This window comes from Cyprinus carpio, chromosome B14 (assembly GCF_018340385.1).
Source record: "Cyprinus carpio isolate SPL01 chromosome B14, ASM1834038v1, whole genome shotgun sequence".
Taxonomy (NCBI): domain Eukaryota; kingdom Metazoa; phylum Chordata; class Actinopteri; order Cypriniformes; family Cyprinidae; genus Cyprinus; species Cyprinus carpio.
In genome coordinates, this window is record NC_056610.1 from 12,694,452 (window position 1) to 12,713,128 (window position 18,677).

Genomic DNA, 18,677 nt, shown 5'->3' on the forward strand with positions numbered 1-18,677 from the left:
ACGATTTTATTTTATTTATGTTTTTGCACTGTGAAATCATTTAAATGCAGAAAAAATTGACAGCATTTATATACCATGGTAGTATGTTATACTGCCTTTATTCTGACTGTAATTAATAAATCATGTCCACATTGGTTGATTTATATTACTGTATCATAGCATTGATGAACATTAAGAATATGAATTGATGATAATGTCTCAATGCAAAAAATATAAGAAAAATCCTAAATAGGGATGCACTGTTATTCTAGCTGATACAATAATATCTTTATGACCAATAAATGGCTATTTTAAATCTATACTTTTAAATATACTTGAAATGTTTTTGTATGATATAGGTGAATCTAGGCCACATTATAATGTATGATAATACTGCATGAATGTTCATTTTGAAATCTACTATAGAAAATGCACACCGAAACGAGACCAATGAATCTGAATTATTATTTTGGTAGTGTTCCAGAGAGTTGTGTGTGTGATCTGAAACAGAGTTTACTGCACATTTTGAAGCGACTTTAGTAAAGTTACACTTTTTCCAAGAAAAGAAATCTATGGTTGTCCTAGATCATACTAAAACATGTCTAATTTCTTCCTAAAACAAATTTAACAACAAAAGAGGCAGAACTGACCTATAACTGATATGGTGGCAATATATACATTTTTATGGAGTAATGTTTTATGCAAAACATATTATAGAACTTGCTCAGAGTAGTGCAATATTAAATTTTTGACAGGAATGAAACCAAGACTGTGAGTTACAGAAATACAGTGCGTTCGATGGATTATCCTGTTTTTTAACAAAGTTACGATTGTTCATATGACGAAACTTAAAAAAAAATTCAATAAAAACTCAGTAAAACAATTTTGAAATATGTATAATATGTGCCATTAAAAAGACAGCCTTGTTTACATCCACATTACATTCAATATATGCCATCTAACCTGATTAAGGTTTATTGCTTTTGATTAAATGGGGGAAAAAAATGACCTGAACAATATTTATGAGATTCACCTTTTAACTCTTTTGAGAGACAGAAACCTTCAGACAAGTAACTGAACTGCAACACATCTGTATTGCCCAAAACGTTTAAGCAGTGATTACTTTAGTCAAGTGTAGTATGAGTATACATCACACATTTATTAGTGAACAACCCTCTCCAATCAGCCACAATTAAAAAAAAAAAAAAAATATGATTGCACTACTCAGTAAAGCAGAACTAGCAACTTTCATTTAAAAAAAGTACAAATCTTAAAAATTTCAATCAGTATACAGATGTATTTATAATACACTATAACTAGTTATATGTTAAATGCTACAAACAATGATTCCAATGGAATGAAAAAATTATAGCATTAAGAACCATTTCCTATATATAATATATATTAGCTTTTTTATTTCATTTTTTATTGTTGTTGTTTTTTTTTTCTTTTTTTTCTTTTTCAAATACAAACATGGCAAAAATGAGGTAACCGTAAATGTGCAAGTACCAAAGCAAAATATCTTCCTAATACAGAACACATGCCCCTGGCCCTGTTGTTGGCTGGGTAGTCTGGAGTTCAGGCAATGACTGACCCCTGAAGGCCAGGAGGAGAATAGAACAGTAAACAATCCACTATCCCACCACAGCAAGAAATCATTGGTAAACAATCAGTGGCATCTATGGAGCAATCAACAAATCACAAATCCTAAAGTATTTAGCTGCTTATTGGAACACAATTTTCCACCACACAAGCTGTGAGATTATTTATTAGTTGAATCACAGAAAGACTACAAGATTCTATTTATCATCATAACTCATAGGTTGTTTTTTTTTTTCTTTCTTTTTAGTAATTCAATACAGGTAACACTGAGGTTTTCAAGGAATCTTGGTTATTATGAAAAATTCCTTTATAAATCTAAATAAGGATATATTAGAAATAACCCACAGCCGGTTACCCCAAGCAAAAGTGCTTGCGTGTATATCAACAACTTATTTTTAAACCATACCAGTTACAGATGCTCAATGTAGAGAGAACCATACAACAGGTACATATACTTCTGACCGTTTTGGTGAATGAGTGATAATGTGTTTATTAACCCACACAAAACCTCCTACTACTTCGATTTAAGGCAGATGTATTGAATCTGATCACTCAGGCAGTAAAATAATATTATCCTTTAAAACGGTCTACCAGCACATACAAGTAAAGCTAAATAGTTTTCTTTCTTTTTTTTCTGTTCGTTTTCTTAATTGAAACCCCTGTTGATAATGTTAACTGTTTCTGACCACCGTGAGGGTACTATTAGCACTGCATGCTGTATGAATAGAGACCCATAACAAACTATTGCATTCTCTTATGTGAATGTAGCATTACACCTAAATATAGAATGAATATCTAGCACCTTTTTACTATATGGCTTTCCATTATCTAGATTCCAGGCAAGTGTGTCAGTAACTGAGGCAACAATAGAAGCACAAATGTGGTGAGGAGCCTATCAAAACATATTTTTTCACTTCAAAAAGCCACTGTCTTCCAACTGGCATCAAGCTTAACGTTGTTATTTTGAACGTCCTATATTATTAGTCTTTTTTTTTTTTTTTTTTTTGCAAGTACAAGCACAATAAAATCTTGTAGTCATTCGGTTCTATTACAAATGTGTGCAGTACAGTGCATGGCAGTTATCAGCTGAGCAGAAAGTCCCCTACACCCAGAACCCAAAGCCAACTAGATCTACCTAAAAACCAGTTGGGACCTGGTTAGACAAGCATGCATATTGTGCACAATTAAATACTTGCCCACCCCTGTCTAGATATCTTTCACTGAAAATACAGATTTCATTTTTTGACTTTTTTTCTTTTCTTTTTTTTATCCTTAAATCATGCAAACACTGTAAGAATAGTCTTGGAAGTGGACTAGGTAGGACAGTGTGCATCGTGGCACGTTTTTCAATGGGATTACAACCTTTAAGTGTGGTTCAAGTACAAGAACACGGAAAAACGCAACGGCTGGAAAACAGGTTCGAGTAACATACGCTAATGATCGGCTGCAGTGACAAAAAGCCTATTCTCACGTGATACAACACTTCATCTTTTTTTTTTTTTTGCATGCCAGTCTTATAATGGAATAATATTCACCACTATTTATAAAAGGAATATTAGTTCAGTTGATTACATTTAAAATATGCATGGCCTGAGGAAAACAACCCCGAATACCCAAATATATCTCCATGGCGTCAATCCCATTTGAAATGGACTGTTTTCCTTTATTTTTCAATTACAGAGAGGCCCTGAGTGATTTTTTTCCCCCCGTTATACTCAAAATATATGCCAGTGAACAGATATGTATACATAGATTACTTATCAAAAGTGTGGATTAAATTCATTACAATGGCTTTTTTTAAAACCTGGCACGCAAACACAAGATACTCACATTCTCTTAAGAGAGTCCCTCTACCCGAAAAAGCCAGTGTGTCTATTAAGTTACAATGACTATTCAGTGGACAAACGACTCATGAATATATATATATTTAAAAGTCCTATAATTAAAGTACTTAGGGAACCAAAAAAAAATAATTGTTCATAGTTTTCCCCTGAACAACGTTCAGGTTTGTTTTTGGAATCGAGTGAACCACGAGTTAAGCGTTTTACAGTGCAGTTTTTTCTTTAAACGACCCTAACGCTCCATCTCTGCCGTTTTGAATCCTATCCGGGATCTTCATAGAACGACTACAGTCAACTGGCACACAGGAGAGGGCGTAACTAGAAATACAGAGGGTTTCAACATTCTTTTGTCTTAAAAACAAGACGATAATTTGCAACCTTTCACACCAAGGCTATGCATACAATGTTTTTTTTTTTTTGTTTGTTTGTTTTTTCACATCACTTTACACTGTGAAGATGGCCTGAGACCTGACAACCGCAGGCAAACTAAAACGCGCTAAAGATGTTTTAGCATTCCGACTGAATCCTTCAAAAACTCTCGCGAAAGAAGAAATAAATAACACCACTTAAAAAAAAAACGCATACTTTTAAAAGAGGAACTGACAAAGGATCTCTGAAGATTAGTAACAGGTTTGTGCTTGTCAAGGTCTTGAGAAGGCAGAGCTAAAATCTTGTAGAGTATATTGATTATTTGGCTCACGAATAAGGAAAAACAAAAAGCAGAGTCCTCCAAAATCAGGTCAAACGTTGCGTTCACTTCACACACTCATTGCACGTATTGCTTTCCGCAAAGTGTTCCACCCTTTCCCAAAAAGTCATTCTGGACAGGCGAATGCGATCTCCTCGGCCTCCGGACGTGAGAATGGCGAGAGGGAGGCCGTCCGACGTTCCTCTTGTGGCTGAAATGCAGTGTATCTCTTAAATTCAAATATTGCTAGTCTAAAAGAACAGTCAGCGCAAGGCCCGTGAGACGTTCTCCTGGATCTAGCTGAGTGTGAGGGAGCGGGATGAAGAGGGCCAGTCCAGAATCGATGGGGGTTGTGCAGTTCAGCCAGGTGGGAGCTGACAGAGGCAGTGTGCTGTCCTCGTCCCTGTGTTCTCATGGGCCAGTCCAACTGGCCTCGCCAGCAAACAGCAAAAGCGAAAAACGCCACAGCTTCCTTAATGTCTCTATGACTGTGGTGAAAGCCCAGCGGGAGTTTTCCCGATGGATTCACGGCTGTCGTTTAGCAGTCCTTTTTGTCTACGTTTCCCTCTTTAACCTCAGGCCTTGGAACTCTAAACCACTGAAAGTCACACCTTCACAACAGCATTCGCAGATAAAAGAGAATCGGGATTAAGATATTCAAATGATCAATACATTATTGCAAAACATAGATTATTAACAAGTCCCTCAGCCCGTCACTTATACAGACATGCATCTATGATGGTCGTTCACCAGCGGGGCGGCCACGTCCTACGGACTCGTCTGATTGCACAGTAAAGCAAAAAACTACCATCATCATCCAGGCCCACTCCCCCAGTCCCTAATGACGCTAAAGCATGATTTTAATTATCTGTGATCAAACAACTAGAGAATATTCAATTGTGTAAACGAATATGCCAACACAACACGTATTACAGGTTATCTTTGGAATCTGCAAAACAAGGGCAGGGTAATCCAAAAAGAAAGATGAAAAGAACCCCCCCACCTCCCCAAAAAAATCCCCGGTCACAATTCCAGAACTCTGGAGTGGCTATACGCGGCAGTAGCTTTCATGAAACTCGCACAATGACGAACAGCAGAGGTCAAACAGGTTCCATACAAATTCCGAGATTGCTTATTGAAGAGGTGGGGTTGGGAGCGGGGTGGGGGGTAGTTTGGCTGGAGATCAGGTGTCCCCACTCACAGAACACACTCAAGGATTTGTGCTGTTTTCCAGTGAAGGACAAAAACCTGAACTCATTCCACATCGCGGTGAACTTCAGATGCGTCGGCTCGACAGATTGGACAGGTGCGATTGGTCTGCAAGACATGTTACGGATTAATTTCTACAAGCCAGAAATGTTTCCATACATTATTGATAGATCTATACATCGCCTGCCTATGCAATTAAAGACAGAACAAAAACAAATAAACATTAGAATGACTTCTGAAAGATCATGTCATACTGAAGATTCAGCTTTGCCGTTACAGGAATAGATAACGTTTAAAATATATTCAAATAGAAAACGGTTGTTTAAAATTGTAATAATATTTCACAATATGTGAGCCTGGACCACAAAACCAGTCATAAGGGTCAATTTTATGAAATTGATATTTATTATCTGAAAGCTGAATAAATAACTTTTTCATTGATGAATGGTTTGTTTCGGATAGGACAATATTTGGCTGGACATTGTAAAATGTTCCAAAATCCTACTGATCTCATACTTTTAAACAATAGTCTACATCAGTGTTTCCCAACCTTTTTTTAGTCACGGCACCCTTTGGATATTTTAACAAATTTGTGGCACCCTACAAAATTAATTTTGTCACAGTACTTGAATTTCTAACTTTGATATGATTTTTTTGAAAAGTATAGATATTCAGTACAGCAAGGAAGAACTGCAGAATATACAGATATTTTTAATAATTTTTAAAATGGCAATCAATAGGCTAATTTCTAATGAAGAGACCAATTTATGTGACAGATTTTAATGTTGGCTTTTATTCATATGTAAACATTGTTCAATTACCATTATAACTAGCTTTATAACTTTAATCCCTATTATAACATTACATCTCACAAATTTTTGCTCACTCAGTGTATTTTTGATTTTACAGTGGGGTAATTTTGTTGCAGTAGCACGAGATAATAAAACAAGAACAAATAAAGAAATTACTAATGATAGCACATAAAAAATAACAATAGGCCTACGAATGCAATAAATTGTTTTTAGTTTTTCAGGTAGGTCTAACAGTAGGGCTATTAAGAGATTTAGTTTTTCAATTATCCAGATAATGTTTAGTCCTAGAAAGCTATTATTATCAGAACTCATGAGCATAACATAGCGGTTAGCAGATCAATGAATGGGAGGACAGCCCATATACTACACCATGTTACAGCACAGTAGGGCTACTGCAAACAGAAACAATACTGTACTACATAGATGCTTCCTGTTGGCTGGATTTTTGAGTGAACTTTGCAATTCTGATGAGCATGAATGGTATAAATGACTGAAGCGAGCAATGCGAACATGCATAGAGCGGGAAAATACGCAAAGCGTCACACCACGTGAATGTGAAACCTGAGCGGTGTACTAATTTCCGGCAGCCGGAATTTTAGTAAATCTCTAATTATTGGTGACATCAGAAATTGATATTATATAATAGATGCTTTTTTAAACATTTTAGCAATTTCAAAACATTAAAAAATTATTTTTCACATGGCACCCCGGTTGGGAAACACTGGTCTACATAAGCATTTTGTAGACTGTAAGCCACTTAAAAACCTGGATCGGTCGAACACTAATATTTACAGGGTTTCGCCATTAAGTTATTGCAGATTTTGTGCATTAAAACAACATTCTTACCTTTAACCACTTGTCCACACATTTTGCATGAAATTCGTGGTTGCAGGGTAATACTCGAAGTAGCTGCCTTGACTCAAAATCACAAAAGCATACAACGCACCTGTAAGAAAATTAAATACAATGCACATCAACACCAAGTCACAATCAAACCTTCAAGATTATATAACCGAGGGCACACAGAACAGAGAGCACTTACAGAGTCTGTTCAGATTGGTGGTTTTCTAAATTGAACCTGTAGGATGGAAGTTGCTCTATATCAGCTTTCGTTAGTCCTCGAGGTTTCGCTTCTCCGAGTCTCTCAGCAAGGTTTAATAACGCCTGAAAGAAAAATCACAGGTGTTCAAAACTCTTCACAAGATAATGACATTATCTCTGTTCCAAAATTAGCTTTAATTCTGTAAAGTAACTTGCTAATTCTATAAAGCTAACCTTTTTCAACTTTGTTGCATCACTGCACATGCCCACAGAGTCACTCTTATTGAAAACAAATGTCTTTTAGTTGCAAATATGTGTGTATAAACATTAGAAGTTAGCTAGCTACAGACAGTAGACCCCGGTGAGGCAGTTCAAGGCTTATTTTTGACAAGTCCGGTTATATAAACAGTAGGGCAACTCCATCACTCACCCTGGGAAGGATTTTCTATTTACCTCATAGTTTTCCATCTCCACATCATCTACATCCAAGTCCAGACTGATAGCAGGACCCACAGCAGTTGGAGGCACAGGAAGCATCGAGCTGTTTTCAGGTCACAAACACATAAATCTTTAACATACACACCTTTTGTGTCACTATAGTAGAAAAAAAATTACAAAGGCTTTATAAAATCATAACCGTCCAATGTGCATTATTAGAAAATTAAACATTCACAAAGCAAAATGCATGTGATCTGTATTATGAAGAGTAGAAGAGACTCTCACAGGAAGTATGGTAAGAAGCCAGGGTAGTAGGGCGGTGGAGGGGGTGGGGGAGGCAGAGGCTGCTGTAATCGGTACCTCTGTCCAGTAATACGCCTCGGCAGCATGTGCGGATATGGCTAAGGAAACAGACGACAACAGATGAGGAAAACCTTTTGAATTATTATTATTCATTTAGCAAATCTCATCCAAAGCTACGCTGGCAGGATTTCTACTACATGAACAATCCCCCTGGAGCAACCTGAGAGTTAAGATGAAGTGTGCGAAATACACTCTCTTAGTCCTGTTTACTATACAAAGTGGACCAGAAATAAGCCACCTGTGGGTTATTTCCTGAAAAGAGTAAAACTGCGGCTATTTGGCAATTGATTCATATTATCCAATAGGGTGACCATACGTTCACCTTTTCCCGGACATATCCTGGCCGGGATTTTGCCTTTGTTTTCGAACTTGACTCAAAAGTAGTTTAACCAATAGCATGCAGGCATTGTACATAATCAACCAATCGTGGCATGTAAGCAGGTGGGATCTACAGAGAAAACGGTCAAGGCAATGCAAATATGCGCATATATATATAATGCACTGTAGAGAGCATTTCAGTCAGAAAACAAAGCCAAAACCAGGCCAATTTAGAAAAAAAGGAAAATAAAGATGTATTATCCAATAGCCTGTGCATTTTAAATAACATCAATAGAAAGGCAAAGTAGGTTAATTTTTAACCATCCATAAAAAGACCATTAAGTACATAAATGGGGCCAACTTCGCTTTCATGTTGACCAAACTAGGCACAGTCTTTCAACCTGTTCTGACTCGGGTTGTGCTGTATATTCTATAACTGAATGGACGAACAGTTTTTGATTAAAAAATGGCCCATTTCCCATAGGCTTACACTGACAATTTTCTTTCTAAAGTTTTAAAGGTTTTGTTAACCATTTCAGTACATCTCTCTGACTCAGTAAGCTTAATTTTACCTAATTGGTTGAACTTACTGTTTTTCTGTAGCAGACAATTAAAAATCCGTTATTTCAGCCAGTTTTACTGTCAAACGGTTCAATTGTAAACACAAAGCTACATAACTTGAATATACTGCGAATAGGCCAACGCTAAAAGTTTTTAAAACTTCTTGTTATCTGACAATGCTTTGTCAAGCCAAATTCAAAAAAAATAATAATAATAATAATAATAAAAAATAAAGGTTTAAAATTACTATTCACCATTATTTGACACTAGTAGTACTACTGCAAACCTTAACTTTGCTTTCTGGAATTTGAACCTATTTTTTGTCATGCCAAACCAGACCTATAATCACTATTCAACACCAGTAAACCTTTTCTGTTCTCTACATTAGGTGCATATTTTTTCATTAATGTCATTACCTGTTTATGCAAATGCTGCTCATTTTAATCAGTATATAATTTTGACTTGATTACAAAAAAAAAAACAGCCTCACCCGCCATGATTTAAAACGCTGTGTAAACAATGTAAACATTGTGTCAACTTATTTTGCAAGTATGGAGAACATCGATAGATGGACGGACGCTGAGCGTACACTTGTAGCAAATGCAGCACTGCCAGTTGTCGTTCTTAATCCTCCTTTCCGTTCTTTCAATCACTTTACGTATAAGTCGACATTCCATGTCCATTATTGTGAAACCCACGAGACACAACAAAAACACAGCTCCGATCACAGGGTCCTCCATCCTCCTGTTGTTAACGTTGTTCTTCTTTGTTTTCATTGTTGAATGCCACACACAAATGACGTTGCTGTCGACCGGCTTACATCAATTCCTAGTACACACTATCGGTGTGAATGCAACCCTTTAAATGGTACTGGGAAATAGTTTGCCCAAAATCATCCCAGTACTTTAGTACTCTACATTTAGTTCTGGAACTAAAGCGGTGCAAAAGGCCCTATTTAAAAGCAAAGACATCTCACCACTCCGTAGGGTAGCTCTTGATGGAGGGGCTCCTGGGGGAGGTACTGGAGGGGGACGGAGGGGGTCATTGCTGGTGGATGGTGGGCTGGAGGATAAGAGAATGTTCCTAACGGATGCTGGTCTCCTCGCAGATCCACTTCATTCTCCACCCTCTGCAGAGGCTGAACACACATGTATAAAAGTCATACCTCTAGCATACGATTATGACTATTAATACCATAAAATCATGTGCTATTTTAGAAAGAATTCATTTTGTTGCAGCAGTATTAACACCATTTTTTTAATATTATTATTACAATTACAAACAGCACTACTAATATTACTACTAAATAAATATTTTTATGTTGAATAACCGCCAAAAGAAACTATTCACTACATTTATTTTATTAAAAGCACAATGACTACTTAAATGTTTTTGTGCTGAATTTCCAGTAAAAAAAAAAAAAAAAAAAATCACTACTTTTACAGCTTAATATTAAATTACTCATACAAAGAGGATTTTGGTTATGTCACCCACCTATGTTGTCAACATAACTTATGTGAAATGCACAAAATAAGTTTTTTTCTGTAATATAATAATAATAATAATAATAATATAAATATATATATATATATTATCGGTATATCAATATATATTATATATATATATATATGTCAGTATCACATGTTGCGATTAATTGCTAATGCTTTTATCACAGTATACTGTATTATCACGATACTGAAATTTAGTTGCAAAAAAAGTGTTGTCATAACAGGTTTAATAACTTTTTTTCTTATAACAAAAATAACTGAACATTTAAATACAATAAAGCAATACACAAAAAAATTTATAAAGTTACAGATTTTAAACAGATTGAAGTACAAAAGAATTATAAAGACCAATAGGTATCACTTTACAATAACATCTCTTTAGTTAACCTTAGTTAATGGATTAACATTCTGAAAGAGCAATAGCTACATTTGCTACAGAATTTAATCTTTGTTAAAAAAAAATATGCTACAACTTAGTTCATGTTAGCATCTGCTGTCGAAGATTGAATGTGCGCTCTGCCATGTGCTTTTCATGCGTGCTTGTTTACATTAGAGAGTGCATACGTCTTTAATGCAGCATACAGCAGTGTTGTGCATTGTGACCAGTTGGTGTAAAAAGTATTCTTAAAATGCATTCAAAATTGCATATTCATTATCGTGATATATCACATTACCAAATACCGGCACATGTCTAATGAATATATATGTAGAGATTATCGTGACATGTCTAATGACCGCATATATATAGCACATGTCTAATGAATATATATATAGATATAGATATAGCGAGATATATATATATATATAGATATAGAGAGAGAGAGAGAGAGAGAGAGAGATTTTATGATCAGCACTCACCATGCGCGGGTGCTGGGGCTGTATGGGGACAAACTGGTTGAGTGGAGGCAGATGAGGAGGCTGGTGGGGCGGCACTGGTGGACTGGGGTGCAGGATAAAATGCTCACTGGAGATCAATGGTGGAAATGCCTGATAGGACACAGGCAGGTGCTGCATGGTGCAGGCCTGAATGAGCTGCAGACAGACAAACAGGAAGAGAAATAACAGACAAAGTGTCACTAACACACAAGACACACACTCATGAAGAAAGTGTATGGGCATTTGAGTACTGAATTGCTGTGCAGTTTAAGAAATGACTGTTAATACTGGGAAAGCATTCTCTGGAATAAAGCACATGTAAAGTAATCCAATAAACCAAACCAAAAACAAATCTAAAAAACCAATTCAAAAACATGGTAAAACATTTTTGTGGGGAGGGGGTAATACATTTTTATTTTGTTTTCTTTTTATTGTGTAAAAAAATTATATAATAGGAATAATAAAAGCAATAATAATCAAAATAATATTCATATATAACTACATACATTTATACAACTTCATTATAAAGCATATATAATGCAAAGAAGACTGAAAATACATATAGCCCTATTATATAGCCCTGCACAAGACACTTTGAACAGTACATCACTGTGGCCACAAAAAATACAGGTGGGCATGTTGACAAACGCAATGACTTGAGCAGATGGTACAATTAGCAGAAAGTACACTTTTGCTATCCATGTCAAAGATAAAATACCCCAGACACTTGAAGTGGCAACACAAACAAAAAATAAGGCGGGTTGCACATTGTCCCTTAAAAGTTGCATCATAAAAAGGTCATTACACATTCTAGAGGCACAGGAAAAGCCTACATGAAAATCAAAAAGTGAAATGTAGCTGTTTACCAATGCCTAATGTGTAAGCATGAGAGGGACATACAGAACAACACTCATAATAGAGTATCTTTGGCTAAGAGGACAGGTGGGCATAATGGCTGCCTGGGACACACATACATCGGCTAAAGTAAAGCTGGAGCGATGGGACATGTTAGGTGTGCTCTACACAAACTTCACTGACATTCCAGCTCTTCCTTTTCAAACTCACTGGAGGAGGAAGGCAGCAGAGCAGAGAGAGCTGTCCACTGAACATTACCGAGCATGCTGGGAGCTGCTGAGCATTGCAGGCTATAGGTTGCCCGGTGTGGATGGGAAAACCATGGGTCGTCACCGTGGTAACTACTTAATAAAATATAACAAATCATCCATGAATCATCAAGAACAACAAAAAAAAAACATTCAATTTATAAAAAAAAAAAATTTAAAATGCTATTAATAATTACAATCTACACATGGCACTTTCACATCAAAGCCTGAGTAATACAATTATTGTCTATATGCTAGTGGTCTCAAACTACCAGCTTATGCTTAAATTTGGTTCATGAACCAACATTAATGCTCTGCATCTTGGTTTAGGGCCTGGTCCCACAGTTCTCTTTAGGATTTTTAAAAAACACTTTTTCTAAATGTATTTTTTTATTATTATAATTATTATTTATTAAAAGGCCTGAAATGCAAATTGCCCAAATGTAGCCCAACTAACAATGAAAGTCTGTCAAACTTGAAATATATATTTATTTATATATTTAAATAGAATTTTTAAAAATATATTTATTAAAGGCCTAAAACACAGATATAAAAGTCCGGTTGCCTAAGTAACAATGAAAAATCTGTCAGAAAGTTTGATTTTATAGTTCTTATACAATTAAATTTTTTCCCCATACATTTTCTTAATTTATTTTTATATTTATTGAAGGTCTGAAACACAAACATAAAAACCCAATTGTAGCCTAAGTAACAATAAAAATCTGTCAAAATTTGATTTTATAGTTTTAATACATTTATACCCTTTATATATTTATTTATTTATAATTAAGGCCTGAAAACCCAATTGTAGCCTAAGTAACAATGACATATACATTAACAATTATTTTATAGTGTTTATACATTTAAATTTATATTTATTATACTTTGTACATTTATTTTATACATATTAAAGGACAGAAATGCAAATACAAATGGCCAATGGCCTAAGTAACAAAACAAAAAAAACTATTCAAAAATGTATACATTTAAATTGATTTTTTTTTACAAATGTATTATATTCATTCAAATCCTGAAATTAAAATGTAAATGCCCACTTGCCTAAAAAGCAGCACAAAAAAAAATATTGTATTGTCATTTTAGTTTATAAGGATATTACTTTTTTATATTTTTATTTTTTGTATACTACTTAAACATAGTGAACATCAAATAGTACATTATATAAGGAACAGGAAATGAATGTTTCTAGTGGAGAACAACACCTAGATGGAAATGTGTGTTTGAGACCTCTGGTCTAAATAAAAGACTGCTGACCATTAATACCTGTTCGTGAAGATCCACCATGATGGAGCTCTGTTGGGGGGGTTGTGTGGCAGTATGCAGCATGCGTGGAGGTGCACTGGTGTGGCTATATTGCCTGGACTCATCTAAAGGAATCTGCTGATGCTGGGAGAAGACAGGGTGGTGGAAGTTCTCATCCTGATGAAGGGAAGTGTGCACAGCAGGTCTATCTCGCTGTCCCCACTGATGTCGTACTGGAGGACTAGGACATAAACACACAGAGATCATAAGTACATGCTCGGTATATGATTTTAATAAACTCAAAATGATAACAGCCACCTCACCTTCTCCTGAGGTGCAGAGGTGTGATGCAAGGCTCCCCGACGACCCTCCTCTGGTTTAAGGGGGCTGTTGATGGCCGCCTACTCACTGCTACTTCCCATGGTCGCATTTGTGACGTCGTACGAACGAGTCACACCTGCCTGGGGTGGGGGGACCAGTAGTGCAAGAGGCACTTGTGTCTAACAGCCTCAGATTGTCAGACCTCTGTTTGAAACACAAGAAATATGGGTTTTGTGAATTGAATGATGATTTTGAGAAAATCAGCAGAACCCTTTGTAGTTGTAACATGTGCATTTCAACTTATGTTAGATAAACTTATTATTACCAAAGTTCTGTCATTATTTACTCACCCTCATATCATTTCAACCCTGTACGCTGTTTTTTTTTCCCCATACATAGACTGTGCATAGTAACCATGTCTGTCAAGCTCCACAAAGAATAAAGAACACCATTAAAGTAGCCCTCATAACTTCAGACAGCTTTAAGTGAAGAACGAGCTTAACGTTTCATTTATTATTACTAACCTTTGTATCTGCCATATTTAAATTCTAATATAGCACTTTCAAATAGGTTATACATCATTTAGCATTGACAATCACACGCTTTCAAAACATGAGGCAAATTAGGCTACACTTTTTTGTTTAACATGCAGGAGAACATGGTTCAAGGACCAACAATTTTTTTTATTTTTTTTAGTAAACAAAACTGCAACTGACTTTGACAGCCAGTGATCAATGTGTTGCATGGGGGGAAAAAACTGCAATATATTATGTTCACAGATCCTTTTGTTCTAGACAGTATCACAAGCAAAAGCATCTCAAATTATGTTTGAAAACAAATCTTTAATCAAAATGACTTTCGGTTTGTTTTTCTCCAAGGTGCTTTTTGGAGCTTGTCAGGTGTGGTCACTATATCTGTTGTATGGGGAAAAAAGAAGCTTGTGCATTCTACAAATTTTCTCCTTTTGTAGACAACTAAAAATGAACAACACACAAGCTAACACCACATTTCTGGTCAATTATTCGTTAAAAAAATGACCATGAGCTTAAAATGTGAAAAGACCAGTATTACTTTCAATGGGGAAAAAAAATACATATGGGTTATTTTCCAAGAAATTAAGACAAAATACGCAAGTAATTGCCTCAACATGCTGTAGTGTATTAATTTATGGATTGTGATAATAGTCATTAAGCGTAATCTTTGAATTACAAGTAGACTGCTGAGCTTAAAATACACTAAACTTTCAGGGCACAAACGTTGAAATACAAAATAATTAATAAAATTTAGATTTATAAAGATTTCAAATACATTTTATTACATTTCTCTATTCAAAATCAGTGGAGTGTAAATTAATTCACGCAAGCACGTCTAAACTTCTCATCGAGCTACTCATCACATTCAAATGTAGGCTACAGTGCCATGTGTAAAATAATAAAAACAAATACCAACAAATCTTCACATACTAGAAGCGTAAACCGTGTTTAATGGAAAGCCTGGGCTGATTTGCCACAAAGAGGGGGAGCTGTAACTTCAACAACAAAAGCGTGGAGGGCCATGTGCTCCCACACAGACAAAGCAATAACAAAGAAGCGCCACCAAACCGCTCCTGCCTCGCTTTATCAAAAATAATCACTCGAAAGGACTTGTGGGTATGATTTAAACATTATTCATGCTTCAGATATGGACAGTGCACATTTCCCATGAATAAAACACTTATAAGTGTCACCGTGGCCCAACAGTGGACATCAACAATAGCACAAAGAAGTCGCGAGGCCGAAGTTTTACAGGAGCTCGCGCAAACATCCGCATTTGCCCTCATGCTCTTTAAACAGTTCTCAATGCTACACGGAGGTTGTACATTGCATAAATATGATTAAACAAATCGTATGCACTTTCCTAGCCCTTAGCTGCTATTGCTAGCATACAGACCGAGCAGATGAAGCCCCAAACAGGAAATGCAGGGATGCACCCCTGACAAAAGAAACACGGTTTAGCTTTAACGCCACATTAAAACAGTCCGCACGTCATGCATGCAAACGCCTGAATACAGAGAGTGTTCTCGTTTTTATTGTACGTGGAATATGACAGCTTTGTGTCCTTACTTGCTTGTTTTCAATGGCGCTCGAGTTTCCGACTCGTCCACGCGCTGCTTTTAGGCGACTAAAACGATGCAGGATGTCTCGTTTGGTGATTTACAGACTAATCCAGAAGAAATCGTCCAGGAAAACTAGCAGACGGTCATGGTTAACACAGAAGTATCGGCCGTTTCCTAGTTCACGTCCACGAGTTTGTTGTTGTTGAACAGGCGTTGATCTTCAGCATAGAAAGAAAAAATGCATATTCCTCTGCTGCCTAACATTGGATAACGTGGCTCCAGCAAACTTGTTAAAGCGTGCACTTGTTGTTCCCTTTAATATTACGTCCGATGCATTCAAACTGGGTTTGATCTGTGACATGGGTGCAGTTCAGTATTGTTGTGTGCATGTAGTCACGCCTTCTTCCTCTAAAAACTACCACGCAAGAGACAGAGACAGCCAGTCACTTTTTAGATGCTGATGTTTGGTCTAATCCCTCCAAACTGATCCCATCTTACAAAGGATGTTTTCACACTTCCTCTTTACTAAAAACAAGCACAGACCCCTTTAAGTGGTCCAAAAAGTGAAATGAATAAAAAAAAAGTCCATTAACATTGTTTTTCAAGAAAACAACCAAGAAAAAAAAAAATGCACAGGTCAGAGGTTCATATAACTGCTTTTTTAATAAAAACATATGGATTTGTGGATCTTTCACATCAAAATATATTACATACAGTTGTATTTTCTGTAACTTAAAATAATAAAATTAATTAAAATAATATGATATAAAAAAATATATATTTAGAGGCTAATTTCAGCAAATTCATTCATTATAATATAAAATTACATTATATTTATGTCATAGTTAAGTATCTTTAATGCAAATATGAAGCCTGGAGTGTTTGTTTATTTATTTATTTATTTTATTTTTTCAGATGGTTTACTTCTTTCTTTTGGGTCATTCAAATATGTCAAAATCCATGCAAATCACTAGAATGCAAAACCAAGTGTGAAAACACTACAAAAGAGTTCATTTCAGCTCACAATAGGTTTTTGCTATCCAACAGATGGAGTCTGATGATTTGTGTTGTGTAGAAGTCTAAACATTAAACATAAGCATAGCAGACAGAGTGAGAGCATGTTATCAGTGATGATTTATTACGCCACCGACATTCTTTTTGATGTTGCATGGGTAGTCCCAGAAAAAGGGGATGCTGTTTGTCACAAGGGATAGGCCTAGGTTGTAGTTATCAAACAAGGGTGATGCTACAGTCATGTAGTATATTATAATTCAGCAAGACAGCATCTAATTATTTAATTCCTTTAACACAATGCAATCCACAAGGTAAATATGATCTTAAATCAGTTCAAACAGCATGTTAAACAATCAGAGCAATACTTCAAAAGAACAAATAAATACAAACAAGTCATTGCAAGTGGAAGTCCTTTTCTCCACTTCCTGAACTTCTGATTACCCACAATGATAATAACTCATGGTTCTCTTAAATGTTTTCTTACAAAAACTGACCATCTCCTATATGTTAATGTTTCATAGCTCTTATAAATGGAAAGAAGAAAGAGTAAAATAGAATGTATAGTTTTTAAAGAATTGTTAGAGTAATTCACTAAACCTCTGGAACATACATACAACTAGGCTATATGTTACCCTGGACCAAACCAGTCATAAGGGTCGAGTTTTTAAAATTGAGATTAAAACATCATCTGAAAGCTGAATAAATAATATTAACATTCATATATGGTTTGTTAGGATACGACAATATTTGGCCAAGTTACTTAACTATTTGAAAATCTGGAAAATGAGGGTGCAAAAAAAATATATAAATAAAAATCTAAATATTGAGAAAATCGCCTTTAAACTGTCTAAATTAAGTCTTTAGCAATGCATATTACCAATCAAAAATAAAGTTTTCATATATTTACAGTAGGAGATTTACAAAGTATCTTCATGGAACATGATCTTTATTTAATATCCTAATGTTTTTTAGCATAAACGAAAAATCGATCATGTTGACCCATGCAATGTATTTTTGGTTACTGCTACAAATATACCCGTGCTACATAAGACTGGTTTTGTGGTCCAGGGTTAAATATTATACACACATATTATATTTATGTTGCAAATAATGTGCAAGTGAAATTTTTCATCATCCTACTACAAAGTTTAACATTTCTTTTCATTTTTAATTTTACAGTATGATGATGGTGATGATTACTAGAAAATAAAATCAAAGAGTAATCAGAGTGAAATGTGTCATGTTTCAGCTGTTTTTGTATGATATAAAGTGTCATTGCAAAGCATTGTTTTAAATTATGCCATAATAACAATTTCATTTATTATTATTATTGGTGGTGTTGTTATTATTGCGGACTAAATGAAAAGCAGGAAGGAACATCATGTTGGGGAGCATCTAACTGTGTTCTCTAGCATTTCTCATCCGCCTCTCCATCAGAGACAGTGTGACACAGCCCAGTCTGTTACATAAGCCTTGCGCCAAATGGCGAGCCGGCGGACAGAAACACATACGAGCGTCTTTACTTGAGGGCCGGTCAAAGTAACATCTTTATTCCATGCACTTTCTAGTTCAAGAACTGACATCTTAAAAAATACGGATTTTGCATCTTGCAACGCATTAAGCAGACTGTTTAAGAACTACGAGGGCA

The 18,677-nt window shown here is 35.6% G+C and overlaps 1 protein-coding gene across 1 annotated transcript; it reads right to left on the reverse strand.

Moving 5' to 3' along the window:
• Positions 1-1,114: 1,114 nt before the first annotated feature.
• On the reverse strand, positions 1,115-16,534 carry LOC109066212 (RING finger protein 44-like). The gene is made up of 11 exons (XM_042738124.1): positions 16,023-16,534; positions 13,923-14,124; positions 13,605-13,840; positions 12,302-12,435; positions 11,219-11,392; positions 9,829-9,990; positions 7,896-8,011; positions 7,626-7,713; positions 7,174-7,295; positions 6,978-7,077; positions 1,115-5,427 (listed from the first exon to the last, which is right to left on the reverse strand). The coding sequence occupies exons 2-11, from the start codon at positions 14,027-14,029 to the stop codon at positions 5,365-5,367; spliced, it is 1,302 nt and encodes a 433-aa protein (XP_042594058.1). The 5' UTR covers positions 14,030-14,124; positions 16,023-16,534; the 3' UTR covers positions 1,115-5,364.
• Between the last annotated feature and the right edge of the window lie 2,143 nt (positions 16,535-18,677).